Below are 11,404 nucleotides of genomic sequence, written 5' to 3'. Positions count from 1 at the left end.
AGTTGGAACCCATCTGGAGCTGGAGAAGGGTGGGACTGGCCAGGCTGGGAAGAAATCTGGTTGGGCACAAACAGTTCTGGTCTCTCCCACTACTGAGGCCCATTAACAAAGTATCTCTGCTTCTTGGGTCAAAGCCGACAAGTGAGTTGTGTACTATTTTAATATTCGAATGCTCAACTTCCCTTTCTTGCTTCTTCAGACCCAGAATCTTTCCCTAACACCCCCTGGTTCCTATGACCTATTACCTGGGAAACATGAGGCTATTTTCCAGGTCTCCTTTCTCTTCCAACTCTCTCTTCTCCCCACTAGGCATTTGCTGGTCCTCATGTCAGTCGCGACCAGCATGGGGTCTGGCTTCTCTGAGGGGGTCACTGCAGGGCCTGCCAATGACATAAGAGAGATCCACAACTGGACTGAACTGCTCTACTTCTTCAACCATACTTTGCCTGAGTGCCACATGGAGCTCAGCGAGAGCACCAAGCGAGTGGCCCTCTTTATCATCTACCTGGCCATCTTCGTGGTTGGGTTGGTGGAGAACCTCCTCGTGATCTGGGTCAACTGGCGCTGCTCGGGCCGGGCGGGGCTGCTGAGCCTCTACATCCTCAACATGGCCATAGCGGACCTGGGCATCGTCCTATCCCTGCCTGTGTGGATGCTGGAGGTCACACTAGACTACACCTGGCTCTGGGGCAGCTTCTCCTGCCGCTTCACTCACTACTTCTACTTTGCCAACATGTACAGCAGCATCTTCTTCCTGGTGTGCCTCAGCATCGACCGTTACGTCACCCTCACCCATGCCTCTCCCTCCTGGCAGCGTCATCAGCACCGAGTGCGGCGGGCGGTGTGTGCAGGCGTCTGGGTGCTCTCGGCCATCATCCCGCTGCCCGAGGTGGTCCACATCCAGCTGGTGGAGAGCTCTGAGCCCATGTGCCTCTTCATGGCCCCTTTTGAAACCTACAGTACATGGGCCTTGGCAGTGACCCTGTCCACCACTGTCCTGGGCTTCCTGCTGCCCTTCCCTCTCATCCTTATCTTCAACATGCTGACAGCCTGCCGCCTTCGGCAGGCAGGACGACAGGAGGGCCGGCGCCACTGCCTGCTGGTGTGTGCCTACATTGCCGTCTTTGTCATCTGCTGGCTGCCCTACCATGTGACTCTGCTGCTGCTCACACTGCACGGGACCCATGTCTCCCTCCACTGCTACTTGGCCCACGTGCTCTATTTCTTCTACGATGTCATCGACTGCTTCTCCATGCTCCACTGTGTCGTCAATCCCATCCTTTACAACTTTCTCAGCCCAAGCTTCCGGGACCGGCTGCTGAGCGCTGTGGTCCATTACCTTCCCAAGGTCCAGGCCAGGGCGGACAGACATGCTTCCTCTTCCTCCTCCTCTACTCAGCATTCCATCATCATCACCAAGGAGGGCACCCAGCCCACTGTGGCAGGCCCCCACCACCAACCCAGCCTGAGCTTCCATGCACCAAATACCTCACCCATCTCTGCTCCTCAATCTCTTACAGCCAGCTGAGGCAGATTCCAGTCTCCTCCCTCAGTGAAGTAGAAAGCTGGAGGTGTATGGTGAGAGATTTTGTAGGGATCAGGGGAAAGAGTCAGAGCACTGATGGCCAATTTGGAGTTTATCTTATATCTTGAGGTGGTGAGAGGGAGAAGGGGCAAGGAGAGATAATGACTGTGTCCTTGGTGTTGTACTATTGTCTTGGTCTCTGTGTCTAAGGCAGACACACAAGAAAAAAGGTGAAATAAACAGTAGAGACAGCCATGACTCTTGATCTCTGGAAAATCTGCACTTGAAGTTGTGGAAGGCTAAAGAGATACTCAGCTGAAACTAGATGCACTCATTGCAGAAATCAGCCTGGCCGGAAAGAGTGAGCTCTGCAGGAACCTCACAAAACTTTCCTTTTGTGTTTGTGTGCTTGTTGATTTCCCAGCACACCATGCAGGCTGTGGGGACAAGAGGCCAGAGGCCAAAGGACCAGGAGGCCCCAGCAGGACGTTTCCTAGCAGTGCATCCTCAGTGCTGTGATAAATGGAGGGAGTAGGGAAGCAGGGGCGGGGGAACTGCCAAGGTCCAAACAGGCACCCAGCAGCTGGGTTGGTGGGGTAGTTGTCCATCCCCTTTCTCCATCCAGGAAACTCTCCATTTCCTTGCTGGTTTTCTCCCCCTCGCTTGTCCATCCTGCTCCCCTCCCCCCAAAGCAGAGGAGCTGTCTCAGAGTCGATGCCTCTCATGGGCCATCTCCTTCCAGCTTTGGATCTAGGACATTTCAGATCTAGGAAGATATGCCATCAGAAGTCCACCCCGTCCCTTTCTCTCAAGATCATAGGAAAATGTCAAGGGACATGCATTCTTGGAACAGACCTTTGGACAGCCTGTCCCTCAGAGGCTCTGCCCCTCAGCCTTTGTTTCCTGCACAGTACAGCGAAGTGGAAATTTTCCAATTCTGTCACAGGACAGAGTTCTGGTATTCTTCTGTCAGTTCTCACCCTTACACTTCTTTCTCCCTGGTCTAGTCTTTTCGTTATTTATCTGTTCAGCAATTTACTTCTATTAACACTTGTCCGACAGATAGGAAAAGAAGTTCTCTTGTTAACAAGTAGGTTCTCTGGGAAGGCTCTTTTCTCAGCTTGGGAAACTGAGATTATGCCCATGAAGAATTCTGACTAAAGTAAAAGCCTAAGAACAGGTCCAAGTCCACCAGTTCCAAGTCCACCAGTTCCAAGTCCGTGGTCTCTTAATCCTGCCTGTGGAGACTGAAAGGCTTGTGGACATAACCACTGAGATACTCTGTCCTGCTCAGTGCTGTGTCTGGAATGTTTAACTTGGAATAACTCCTCACTGACCTGGAGTGCTGTCTCTACTGCTTTTAGAAATCTGAAACTGTACTCACCAGATGCATTAAACATGTGCTCCAATGGCATATATACCTGTTTGTCAGGAGCATGGGGGGAAATTTGTATCTACACTCCCCCTGCTCACTGGGCCCAACCCTCAAAGGGTCTTAAGCTATGAACAGCTGCTCAGTGGCACAGAGCTGAAGGTTTTTTCAACCAGGAAAGTCCAGGTTGTGACCTGGGGGTTGCAGTAAGGGCTTAACCTAACAATGCAAAAAATGCATTAGACTTTCCTTCCTTGTGCCCATGTAAAAACCAAGCCAATATCTGATGTCCTATCACTGCCTCCTCTGCCTTGGGCTCCAGAAGTGTCCTAAAAGAAACCCAACTTTACATCTCTGACACATGCCAGGTTATCTCAGAGACCACTTCCCCAAAATGGTGTTCTCACAGATTTCACTCTGGCAACCAGTTATCATCCTGGCAGCATGAACACTACCTTAGGAGAGGGAACTGGCTGGGCTGAAGGCAAGGCTGCTCAGCTCAGCCTTTACTGAGCAGTGATTGGAGCCAGGCCCAGGGTAATGTGCTCCAAGACCAAAAGGACCACATGACATCTTAACTTCAAGAGTAAATTATGCCAAACCTCTGAATCCTCTGTGTTTGCTCTGCCTCTCCCCACTCCAACATACCACTTCACAATGAATTAAATGGCACTGGAAAGACGATTTGTGGCCAAATCTTGAGTCCAACAAGTAGACATTAGCAGAGTTCCTGCTCTCTCTAGGCCAACAGAAGATCCCCTTAGAGATGTTCTCCCGAAAAGGCTGGGTCACTGACTTAAATTTCTACTAAAACAGGTCAACAAGTTAACCCTGGGGAATTCTAGCTACAGGAAAGACAAATGTGGTACCTGAAAGAATTCTGCTGAGAATACTGTTACTGAACTGATAAAAACTCAGATAGTTTGAACTCAAGGAATGACCACAGTAAATAGGAAAAGAACTCTCATATCCAATTTCCTTTTTTTATTCTAAATAAAAACCACACTTTGTGCCGAACAATGGAATATAAAAGAATCAGATGTACAACGATTTTAGACATCTACTATTTGGGGGGAAAAGTTTACAAAATATACAAAACTTTACAGCAATAGATAGTAAACACTTAAATATTAGGAGGTCAGTACTTATTAATTTAATGGAAGGAGTTAGACGACAACAACTCTTCTCCATTTCATATGAGACTTTAGCTAGCAGAGGTGGGAGGAAAGGGTAGACTGAACGAGGGAAGGGTGTCAAAGAAACATTAAAATCCAAACAGTTTTATTTTCATCCTGATGTTTACGAATGATAACCACACTGAAACTAATGCTGTGTGCCCTGCTTCCTGTCTACATTCAGTGAAGGATTTTAAAAAAAGGACATGTAGAGACTCCCAAATGGGCACAGATTTCTCCGCAGAGTCTACTCCCATGCCAACAAAATCAGTGTCCATCTATAAAGGTATTTAAATTCACTTCCACAGTTGAGTAGTCTGGAGAAATAGGGCACAGTAGGTAGCCAGAGAGGAAGAAAATTCATCAGTAGCAAAACCTGACTGGGGAGAAGGTATCTAAACCCAAGGCTTGCCCGTGAGACAAAAGGGTACTTATTGACAGATCAGAAAAGGAGTCAAAAAGCACTTTTACCCATTTTCTGGTTCTTAGGGGTTACCTGGGCCAGATCCCCACCCCTACCTCCTTTCTTCCCAACTAGCCATTAACTATAGAGACTCTGTGGAATCTTAAAATTTAGGACCAAATACGAGGGTAAAGCAGAGCTTCCCAGCGGGTGCTGGGACATCAGTGAGCCATTAGTGCGTCACAGGAGAGCAAGATACTGATTCCCTCCACTGGCCACAAGCAGCCTCTGCTGTTTATCCCAGTGTGCCATACAAGTATCACCCTTTTCCCTTAGAAAACAGGTTGGAAATAGACTCGTGCTTAGTTTAATGCTCTACAGTCACCAACTTGAATTCTTAAATTTTTAAACAAAGGGTTCTGCCAATTACATAGCTGGTCTGGAGTATAGAACAAGAAAAAGGAGGAAAAGAGAGAAAAGACATTCAAGGGTCAAACAGAACCTCGAAACAATACAGCAGGAGACAATGCTAACCTGGGCTCCAGGGCAGAGGGTGCAATGAAATCATGAGAAGGTTGAAAAAATAAACTCAAAACAAATACGGCTGAAAAAATAAAAAACTCAAAACAAATACTTTCCACCAGGTATCCTAGGTGCCCTTTGCCACAATATAGTGTTTCAAGTAAAACAGTACAGAAAAGGGTGAGCTAGAGGCAGAGGCATTAAACATGACTCTAAACAGAGGGAAGGTTCAGGTATGAATATGGGGGACACGTGGAGGAACAGGGTTTGGTCAATCAGCCTCAAGAGCTACTGACCCTGTTACATACATGTCTCACTGTAATCAACTGGGCCACCCTGATCAACCACTTGGCCTCAGGAGGATCAGAGGTGCAGTTTTTTTTAGTGTTTTGGGGACAAAGTTTCAAGGGTTTGCTTTTTTGGTTTACTGGCAAAAAGGGAATACTTCACAGTTTCAGGTTAAGTATACAGACTACCCAGCATCCATGATGCCCTCTGTTAAGGAAAAGGGTTTCTCCAGCATATTGATCCGTTCTCAGCTACCTGCTGGGTTCTAGTAAGTACCAATTCTCTCAAATCCAGCCATTCAAAAATCAGTCCTCACCAACAGTCTGGGAGGGGTCACTCAGGCTTGAAAAGCTTAGCAGACACTTGATGGTAGCCTTTTACACATTTTCCTTCTTAAATTTCTAATGGTCAGTGTGAGAGAGAAAGGGAGAAGACAGTGAGGGGTGAAAACTTGCAACACTGCTTCCCTGACAAGAATGTTGCGAGGAAACATTTACCAAGTTGTGTTTAGATGGTGAAAGGTGGCCACTTGTACAAGTCCCTTATGTAATGGTCACCCCACCAGAAAGCCATGCAGGCCAACTTGGAGGCCTTATCAGCTTAGGGCTAGGGAGAAAGGCAGGAGGTCCAATAGGGACGGAGCTTTGGTTTGCCTTAGTTTTAATATAGCTTTCCAAGTTTAGGAAGGATGAGAAAATGTGCAAAAAGGTCTTTCATGTGACTTGATTCCCCTCATCTCAGTCCCCAATCTACTCCATCACAGATGGAAAGAGGGCGAAAGGCCTAGGAAATCAACAGGCCCCAACTTTCTAGAAATTACATCCATTGCCTAAAGGGTTCCCTGGGTTTATTCTGCAAGAGACTGCCTGGAGAGAAAGAAAAGAATTTGCTTGTTTCAAGGCTTGGCCCATTCTCCCCCAATTCTAGCCTATTTCCCAAATCTCTGGCCAGGACTGTCCCCTGAAATATGGCTCCTTGCTGGGAAGAAACTCATTTTCCTGAAGTCTCTTATCCAAATGAGATGCTGGGTAATATGTATACAAAAATAAAAATAAATAAATATTAACATCCAAAAAGGCTTTGTGAGTTAATTAAAACCACTTGCTGTGAAACAGCCCAGGGTGCTGCTAAGTCCCACCAGGGGCAGTGTCAGGGCGGAGGCCAAGGACTCCCAGAGCTTGTCTGAGCAGGTGAGGTAGTATGAGTTACTGAGGTGCCACCTAGTGAGTACAAGAGATTGAGGGCCCTCTCCCTCAAGCCTTCTTTGGGCAAGACGCCCTTAGAAGCCAACTAAGAACAAAGCCAACCAGCCTCATGGGCTCAGCAGACACATTTCCCAGCCCCCTAGGGAGGGTCTGAGCCAGCTGCCAACCTATAGCACCCCTTGGCAGCAATGCAAAGACAGATTGGGATAAATTCCAGCAGGTCAAAGGTGAGTTGCCAAAGCTCCTGCCCAGCTGCACAAAGTAAACAGGTTACCCAACTGGGACAGACGGAACACACATCTCGTTATACGCCACCACTTATTTGGTCCCTGGAGGGCTCAAAGTCCACCACTCCACCACCTCATGGGGGTCTTCACATCTATACTACAAGCCAAATACACTTCTAGGTGGGAGACTGCATGTAAATTAAGGCAAGGCTGCTGCTGTCAGAGATATCCTCACCTCTCCACCAGGAAACTCAAGGTCGATGGAGATGGCCAGATAACAGATGACTATATCAAAGTGGCTCCCTGTCCCCTTTGCCCCACAGGGAAGGCCTGATGTCCTGGGCCACCACTCCATAAAACCATGGTTCTCTGGAATTGAGGAGAAAAAAGAAAGCTCCATTCCTGTCCAGCCGGGCTGTTACTACTGACAGCACCACAGGACCTCTTCTGGCTGGCAAGGATTCATCCCAAAGCTTTCTGACCTAAATAAAAAGCTTAGTCCCCAGTTTGGATCTAACTACCAAAAGATTTTACTGTCCAATCAGCAGATTACAGCCATGAAACAAGAAGGCACCTCTACCCCTGACGCCTTTTCCCTGCTGAGGGCTGGGCCTGGAACCTGAGGTGAGCTGCCCCGCTGACTGGTCCTTTCTGAATGACCATTCCAAAATCTCTCTCATAGCTGGTTGTCCCAGTTGGAGGTCTGGCAGTAATACCCACAGTGAAAACCTCCCTCCACCTCCTCTATTTAGTGAGGCTGTTGGTTGGATTCTTAGCAGCATAAAACCTATCAGTAAACTAAAACTCGAGAGGCTAGGGAAGGGGATCTAGTTGGCACCAACTGCCTGACAAGATCCCAAGACCAGCCTCAAAAGAACCAAAAACACAGCCCTTCATGGGCAAGAACAGGTAAGGAGGTAAACGTGATAGGGCCGTTGCTTCTCAGAAACAGTAACAGCTCATGTGCTATTTCTTCTTTTTTCTTCTTTAAACACAAGACAGAATTCCTAGCAAGGCAAAATTGTAACTTCGGCTGGGGAGGGACCAACGGCCATTAAAAATTCACATCCTGGCTGCTGTGTGGGAGCTCCCCCTGGCTCTGCTGGGACCCAGTCAGCTGTCCGGGTTCTTTTCTGCCTCTTTGGAATGGATAATGTACATGAAGGTCTGCTCAATGGTGAAGTCAGGCGGAAGGCTGCCTTTGTGTACACCAACGTGCTTGCTCATGAGGTTAAGGGTGGAGCTGTAGTGGCCACAGACTGTGCAGCGGTACATGAGGGCCCCCGAGTGTGTCTTCAGGTGGCACTTGATGGTTGAGCGGCCTCGAAAGAACTTGTGGCACACCTTACATTGGTACGGCTTCTCGCCTGTGTGGATCCGCCGGTGGTAGTTGAACTCGCTTGTGTGGGCAAATCTTTTGCCACAGACCTTGCAGCTATACTTGCTGTTCCCAGGTTGGCCCTGCAGAGCCAGCTCCTCACTCAGGAACTCCTCCGCTGGCAGCTTCCGCTTCTGGAGCGCTGGGTGCTGTAGCCCAAAACCAGGCCGCGAGTCAAGGCCACTATTGCATTTGTGCTGGCTGACGTGGTAGCGATAGGCAGCCTCCGACTTGAAGCTCTGGTTGCACAAGTGGCAGCGGAAGAGGGTGTCTTCCAGGCTTTGGTGCACAGCCATGTGCTTCTCTAGGAGATGCCAGTCCACAAAGCTGTTCGCACAGACAGAACAGGAGAAGACTGAAATGCCAAGATGGGAGAGCGTGTGCCACATGAGGCTGCAGAGGTTGAGGTGACGCTGGTCACAGACACTGCAGGCCTGGCCCTTCAAGTTTAGATGGTCAAGGATGTGGCCCCGGACCACGTGGAAATCTTTGGCCAATGCCTTCCCACAGGCAGCACATTTCAACTCTGTGAAGGCTGCCCCTGAAAACAGACCCAGCTTCCCAGGCAGGGGATCATTGGGGTGGACAATGATGTTGTTCTCAAATATTCCATCCCGTCGGTGGAGGGTCAACTGCCACTGAGTAAAGAATTTAGTTTCACACATGTCACAGGAGAAGAGGAAAATACCAATGTGGGAAAGAACATGGGTCACACGGGAGTTTCGGTCTTGGAAGTGGGTCTCACAGACTTTGCAGTTGCCTGTCAGCAGGTCCACATGGTCCCGAGCATGCTGTCGGATCAGTTGAATGTTGGGCTCTAGAACTTTCTTGCACACCTGGCAAGGCATGGCCTTATTCTCTCGGTTGTCATTCTCTCCAAAAGTCAGCTCATCTTCACTGTCGTCACTCAACTCAATCACCTCCTCAGCCGTGCCTATCTCCTCGGTGGGGTCTTCAAACTGCAAGTCATCATCCCCCAGATCCTCCAGCTGGAGCTCATCCATCTGCCCAAAGCCTGGATCTTTGGTGTGGTCACTATTGCTCAGACAGGAGTTGGTCCCAGTGGTAATGTCTATTGCACTGTCAGCGGGGAAGAAGCTGTTTTTACTGAAGTCTCCGTTGCTCTGAACTTTGTATGGCTGACAGGAGCTTGTGCTGGTTTGAATGCCCATGCTAACAGTGCCTAGGACTGGCTGAGTCACCATATTAGGTACAGACGTGAAAGGAGCAGGGGTATCGTGGTCTTCTGTCTTTGGTGGCAGTGACTGCTGAGGCAGAGGCAGGCTATGGTTAGTGTCACTGGTAACATTTCTCTCTTCCTCCTTATAGCTTCCTCCAGTATCACTAGGAAAGACATAGTTTTTATCAGGACCAAAGTGCTCCCCACCACCCCGGAGTTCTCCGAGGGGATGGACAGGTTCTACTGAGCTACAACTCAGGGTGCCGGAATGGCTCTCACTAGTGTTGGTCAGGGGCTTGGCCACAGCAGTGCTCTCCAGGTCAGGAAAGGTGGAATGACAGGCCCGGAGGAGGTCCTCCATACCTAGACGCTCAGCTACTTCATAGATGACCCCAACATTGATCAGGTCCGTGAAGAGCTCTGATGTGTAGACAAAGCTCAGAATCTTCTCAAAATTGGCAGGGGTGATGAAGTCCACCACATAGGTCCTGGCAGCATCTAGCCCAGTATTCAGAAAGAGGTTCTGGAAATAGCCAGCTGCGCAGGCCAGCACAGCTTTGTGGGCCGGGAAGGAGCGGCTCCCCACCACAATGGTGACATCGCACATGGTCTCTGAGAGCCGGCACTTATTGAGTTCCTTCAGCAGGTTGTTAGGGTGGTTGGTGCTTTGCAGTTTGATCCTCATGCCCATCTTAGCAGCTCCTATGAAGTTGCCTCCTTATCAGCACAGTTAATCTGTAGACAGCAAAAGGAAAAGATGGATGGCCAAACACATCCCTGCAAAATGAGGCACTCTCCAAGAGGAAATACCACCGGTCTGAGTGTTTCTGAGTCTCAGGTGGGGGCAGGAGTGACTAGATATGGAGAACTAGGGGAAAAGACAGCAAAAATGATGGGACAACGACCTCTCTCCCTACCTATACCCAAATACAGAGTTATGAAGAAACCGAAAAGTATTGAAAAAAATCTGATAGCTTGGTCTTTAAGAGTCAGTAAGAGAGGTTGTAGGCCTGGTTGGACAGAAGCTAGTGTCTTAGAGCCAAGCCAGAGGTATCCTTGCAGACAGTCTTATACTTCATTTCCAGAGTAACTGGCTCAAATCCTTCTCATATTAATTTCCTAATTTCCTCCTGGTTACAAGCTTTCCCATCTCGTTGAGTATATTCTCTTCCTTTACAATGCCAAATGCCATATACATACTTGAACATAATTAGCAAAGCTCCATTAGCTGCTGAGGAAAAGATAAAGATGCTCTACCTTTCAGTTTTCTAGCGTTGCTGTGTCCTTTCAGTCTCTAAATAAATCTTACTCATTCTTGAGCTCCCAGATCTCCCTACTTGTGCTACGTGCCTGTTCTCCTCTCCCCGCAACCCACAGCCATTCAGATACTGCTCTACCACATTCTCTGTATGCTGTGGATGAAGTTAAAACACTTTAGAACCCAAAGATATAAAGCAAAGTAGATACAATCGTGATAGTTAATATTACTTAAATATGCTTTATTGCTTTTTACCATCCTGAAATTTATGCTTATACTGACAAAAACTAAGAGATTTACTAGATGTCATAAGAAGGCATCTAATTATATAGCTAAGACTCCCAAAATGCTTGCTCAATACCACTTTTCCGCTTTTAGAGTCCTGCCGACCTAAGGAAGATGGGCTAGGTGCATTCTCCTTCTGTCTCACGACTCACTCTGCGCGACACAGACCCCTTCTCCACCTCACCACATTCTACTAATTCTCAACTTTTTCTGGGGCTCAGAAAGCTTCTAAGCATTGTTCGGGTACCAGCCAAGAATCTCCCGGGCCTTGGTGGCCATACATCAATCGTCAGCAGATCAGGACACTGGCAAGCCTGAGTGGGGGGTCGGAGGGGGACAGATTTGGAACTTCCAAGAAGGCACCCCAACAATCCCGAAGCGCCGCAGTCTCCCCACTGGAGGGTCGAATTCGAGAGAAAGGGCGTTGGATGGGACTGGGGCACTCCATCTGGGGACACCGAGCACATCGTCCCTCCCCAAAGAGCGGCGATTCCCCGGCGACTGCAGGCGGGAGCGGGGGCGCGGGGTCGGCCGGGAGGCGAGGGATGGGCGGCGGGCCGAGGTGGGCGCGCGGCCGGGGAGGAAG

The 11,404-nt window shown here is 48.9% G+C and overlaps 2 protein-coding genes across 2 annotated transcripts; one reads left to right on the top strand and one right to left on the bottom strand.

Annotated features, from left to right (window-relative positions):
* Positions 1-315: 315 nt before the first annotated feature.
* GPR182 (G protein-coupled receptor 182) lies at positions 316-1,599 on the top strand. Its single transcript, XM_011375634.1, has one exon. It carries the CDS (start codon positions 326-328, stop codon positions 1,526-1,528), a length of 1,203 nt encoding a protein of 400 aa, XP_011373936.1. The 5' UTR covers positions 316-325; the 3' UTR covers positions 1,529-1,599.
* A 2,260-nt stretch (positions 1,600-3,859) lies between these two features.
* Positions 3,860-11,390, bottom strand: ZBTB39 (zinc finger and BTB domain containing 39). Its single transcript, XM_011375633.2, has one exon. The coding sequence runs from the start codon at positions 9,964-9,966 to the stop codon at positions 7,831-7,833; it is 2,136 nt and encodes a 711-aa protein (XP_011373935.1). The 5' UTR covers positions 9,967-11,390; the 3' UTR covers positions 3,860-7,830.
* Between the last annotated feature and the right edge of the window lie 14 nt (positions 11,391-11,404).

This window comes from Pteropus vampyrus, unplaced genomic scaffold (assembly GCF_000151845.1).
Source record: "Pteropus vampyrus isolate Shadow unplaced genomic scaffold, Pvam_2.0 Scaffold276, whole genome shotgun sequence".
Lineage (NCBI taxonomy): Eukaryota > Metazoa > Chordata > Mammalia > Chiroptera > Pteropodidae > Pteropus > Pteropus vampyrus.
Note: the sequence above shows the minus strand (reverse complement) of the source record. Positions and strands in the feature narration are given on the sequence as shown.

Excerpts from the sequence above, each read along its gene's own strand:
- GPR182 (XM_011375634.1), top strand. The coding sequence starts at position 326 with ATGTCAGTCGCGACCAGCATGGGGTCTGGCTTCTCTGAGGGGGTCACT.
- ZBTB39 (XM_011375633.2), bottom strand. The coding sequence starts at position 9,966 with ATGGGCATGAGGATCAAACTGCAAAGCACCAACCACCCTAACAACCTG.